The 3,973-nt window shown below is 48.7% G+C and overlaps 1 protein-coding gene across 1 annotated transcript in view; it reads right to left on the reverse strand.

Annotated features, from left to right (window-relative positions):
- Nucleotides 1-3,973, reverse strand: part of Cth (cystathionine gamma-lyase) — a 25,054-nt gene that overhangs the window by 3,189 nt on the left and 17,892 nt on the right. The window contains exon 10 of the mRNA XM_008846081.3: nucleotides 2,234-2,286. Within this exon, the coding sequence (XP_008844303.1) occupies nucleotides 2,234-2,286 (53 nt within the window). The remainder of the gene's footprint in view (nucleotides 1-2,233; nucleotides 2,287-3,973) is intronic.

Raw genomic sequence — 3,973 nt, forward strand, 5'->3', positions numbered from 1 at the left:
GAGGGGAGGGGAAGGGGGAGGGAGGACCTGGAATGTAATAGTCACCTAATAAAAAATTGTAATCCATAGCAGTAAACATTTTTCGTGCTGTAATATAAACCAAGGCATCAACTCAGGCACTTCCACCTACATTCTCTAAACTGAAATTCAGAAAGGACACACACTAAGGTCACAGGGCTAGTACGTGACATCAGGCTGGGAGGCCGACCCTGCACACAGGTAAGGGTGGAAGGCTAACCCTGCACTCTGGTCAGGGTGGAAAGCTAACCCTGCTCTCTGGTCAGGGTGGAAAGCTAACCCTGCACTCTAGTCAAGGTGGAAGGCCAACCCTGCACACTGGTCAGGGTGGAAGGCTAACCCTGCACTCTGGTCAGGGTGGAAGGCTAACCCTGCACACTGGTCAGGCTGGGAGGCTAACCCTGCACATTGCTCAAGCTTGAAGGCTAACCCTGCACGCTGGTCAGGCTGGGAGGCTAACTCAGTGTCAGGATCCATTTCCCCTCCTCCTTACTGCAATGCCCCTCAGTCACAGCACATTTGAGAGAGACAGAATCAAGGGGACAGAACAGATGAGCCCTGACCGAAATTCACTTGTCCATGAGCCAGGGTTGCGGCATAAGGGGAATGTCTGAGGGCTGGGCAACCTCCAACCCAAACCCTAGTAAATCAAACGTGCATTCTTAAGAGAAAGCCTTGAAGCAATTACACTTCCTCTTGTGAGAACTAAACCACCGCACATGCCCAGTGTGCCCTCTCCTGCACACAGACTTACTTGCAGGTATCTTGAAGAAAAGCTATAACAGTCATCAATACAATGCTTCCAAGTCATAGTTATTGCACGACTGCCTAAAAACTAGAACACAAAATCAAATCCTGAGAGCTGGGCACGGTAGCACAGCCTGTGATCGCAGCACGTGGGAGAGGGATGCAAGGGGATCAGAAATTCAAGGTCCTTCCTGGTGGCAGAGTGAGTCTGAGGACAGCCTGTGTGAGATACAGAGTGTCCTGCCTCGAAAACCAACCAACCAACCAAACCCAAAATCATGTTCGTTCAGAACAGGTGAAGTGATGAGTCAGTGATAATGCTGCCCTCCCTTGGTAAGGGAAGGTCACAGCCACACACAGGGACATACAGACACAGCTCGGGACCACTCAGCAGGACAGTCATAATCAGCATGCTGATTACTGATCCCATTCTATGGGTGTAAAACTGTGGTACAGTAGAAACAAACCTTAAATCTAGACCTCACCTTTCACCTCCCCTCACTATTGTGTGTGTACACACGACTGTGCATGTGGGGGAGGGCAGAGGTCCACATGTGTCTCCCTCCGTTCAGCTCCACTGCTGGCCAGCAAGCCTGGGTATCCTCCAGTGCCCACTTCAGAAGAGTTGTGACCACAGGTGTGTGCCACTGTGCCCAGGGTTTTAAGTGGGACTGAGGCTCTGAATTCAGATCCTCACGTTTCGGTGGGACACACCTGACCCATGGCCCCACTCCCTCCCCACATTATTTCTGAAGCAAAGTCTCAAGTGTGAAGTCGTCTACTTATTTTTGTGTGACTCTAAGTCTATTGGCCAAGCTTTCTGAGTCTTGGTCTGTAAAATCAGCTGCTGGGCTGTCCTGCTCTGAAACTCCCTATCATGTGGCTGAGTCAATGAGAGGCAAGGAAAACAGTCAGCTTGAATGTATTTGGCAGATGGCACAAAGCCATCCAAGACTCACCCTACCCAGGGAACAGAAAGGTTACCAGTGTCTAGCTGGGTTCCTCCCTAAGAAGGTGTGGACGCATTGTCTATTCCCCCAGCCCCTGGGACCTTGACAACAGCTCTTCTGCACAAGGTCTGCAGCCTCTCTTTCAAGGCCAGGCGGGGAGAACAGTGGCACTGGGTCAGAGGTCAGAGGTCGGACAGCAAAGGGCAGGAGGCATCATTTGGGAAGGGCACACGCACTCCAGGACCCAGCTCACCATCTGACAACTGGGTTGTGCTACACCGTTCTCATGGTTAAACATCTTCATCACAACCCGGCCATTACTGGGGTTTAAGATCTGAGGGCTGGGACTGATGGCACATGCCTGTGATCCCTGCTCTTGGGAAGCTAAGATAAAACACTTTAGACCAACCTGGGCAGCATGGTAAGACCCCACCTCAAAAAACAAGATAAAATATAATTAATTAAAAATAAAATTAAATAAATGAAATCGTTACCAAGAAAACCAGAAATATACTTACGGGAGCTCAGCAAGACTTTCATATCCTCCCAGGCTCTCAGCCAGAGTAAACAGCTGTGAAGAAAACCGAAATTTAGATCTTCTGATACCAGTAAATTGCTGGACTCTAAAAGCAAATGCTGTCAACGAAATATCCCTGGCACAGGAGGGATGAGGAATGGTTGTGACTAGGAATAAACTAAAGAAACTAAAAAGAAAAAAAAAGAACAAAGTCTACAGCAACCATTTCACTGATCACACATGCAGAACTAAGCCTGAGAAGCAGGGCCGGAGACGTGGCTCAGTCAAGAACGCAAACTGTCCCACAGACGACCCAAGTTCAGTTCCCGGCTCCAGGAGGATCTGACGCCTCTGAGGGCACCAACACTCAAATCCACACACATACACATAACTGAAACTAGTACAATAAAATTTTAAAGTCAATAGATAAGTGAAAAGCAGCTGGCCTGGTGGTACCGCCTTGGCAGCCAAGCTACTGAACAGGCTGAGGCAGAAGGATCAAAAGCGTAAGGTCTGCCTGGGCTGCAGGGTAAGTCCAGGGTCAGCCAGGACAACTGTCTCAATCGACTGTTTGAAAAGGTGTGAGGTTATAGTTCAAGAGCACTTGCCTGTGCACAACCCCAGGTTCCAACCCCACCATAGCAAAACAAATAATAAATGGTATGAATGAACAACCTAGCCAAAGTCAGTTCCTATGCTGTCCTAATGTGGATGCTACCTAAATAACCTGTATTAAATATCATAGTAAGACAGGTATGGTGTCACATACCAGTGAGCCCAGCACTTATATGGAGGATTGCTGAGAGTTCAAGGCCAGCCTGGTCTACATAGTGAGGTCTAGGGAAACTTGGGCTATAGAATGAGTAAGATGCTGTCTTAAAAATAAAACAATAGCTAGGCATGGTGGCACACACCTGTAATCCCAGCACTCGGGAGGCAGAGGCAAGCAGATCTCTGTGAATTCGAGGCCAGCCTGGTCTACATAGTGTGTTCCAGGCCAGTTGGGGCTACAGGGAGACCCTGTCTCAAAAAGACCAAAACAAAGAAACGAACAAACAAAATAAACAATAATAGTAACAATAGCCATACATATATACATTTCATACTTAATATTTAACATGAGTTCTAAAACCGCAAAATGATGACCTTTAGACCTAAACTGGTCATTACCCTTTAAGGAGAAACTGTTGAATGTCTGCCAAGTTACCCACACTAGGTAATATGTAGCACTTATTAAATTAGTGACTCCTTTAACTCTATAGAGAAGGGAACATTCTCCTGTGTTTAGGGTTTGCTCTGGTTTGCTCATGGTCTATGTGGAAGACTCGAGTCTCCTGTGCAATGTGATGAGGGGCGGAGCCTAGAGGCGGGAACATTCTCCTGTGTTTAGGGTTTGCTCTGGTTTGCTCATGGTCTGTGTGGAAGACTCGAGTCTCCTGTGCAATGTGATGAGGGGCGGAGCCTAGAGGAAGGTACCAGTCAAGGGCACTGGGAAGAGGGGGTACAGAGAGCTTAGCCACTCACATCTCCTTTCTCTCACAGGCCCCTTCTACCCACAGCCAGCTCCCTCTCTGCCTGTGTCATGCAGGTGTTCACAGGCTGTTTGGACCCTGGAGCTCCCAGCAGGGTGAGGCGAGTTACTGCCTGGTTTGGGCAAGGCTGGTCCCCACCGAGGTTCACGTGTTAGAGATGGAGACCTGCGTATGGCCATGTCTTTACGAGGGGTGGCTTGGTGGGAGGT

This window comes from Nannospalax galili, unplaced genomic scaffold, assembly GCF_000622305.1.
Source record: "Nannospalax galili isolate Female #2095 unplaced genomic scaffold, S.galili_v1.0 scaffold442, whole genome shotgun sequence".
Lineage (NCBI taxonomy): Eukaryota > Metazoa > Chordata > Mammalia > Rodentia > Spalacidae > Nannospalax > Nannospalax galili.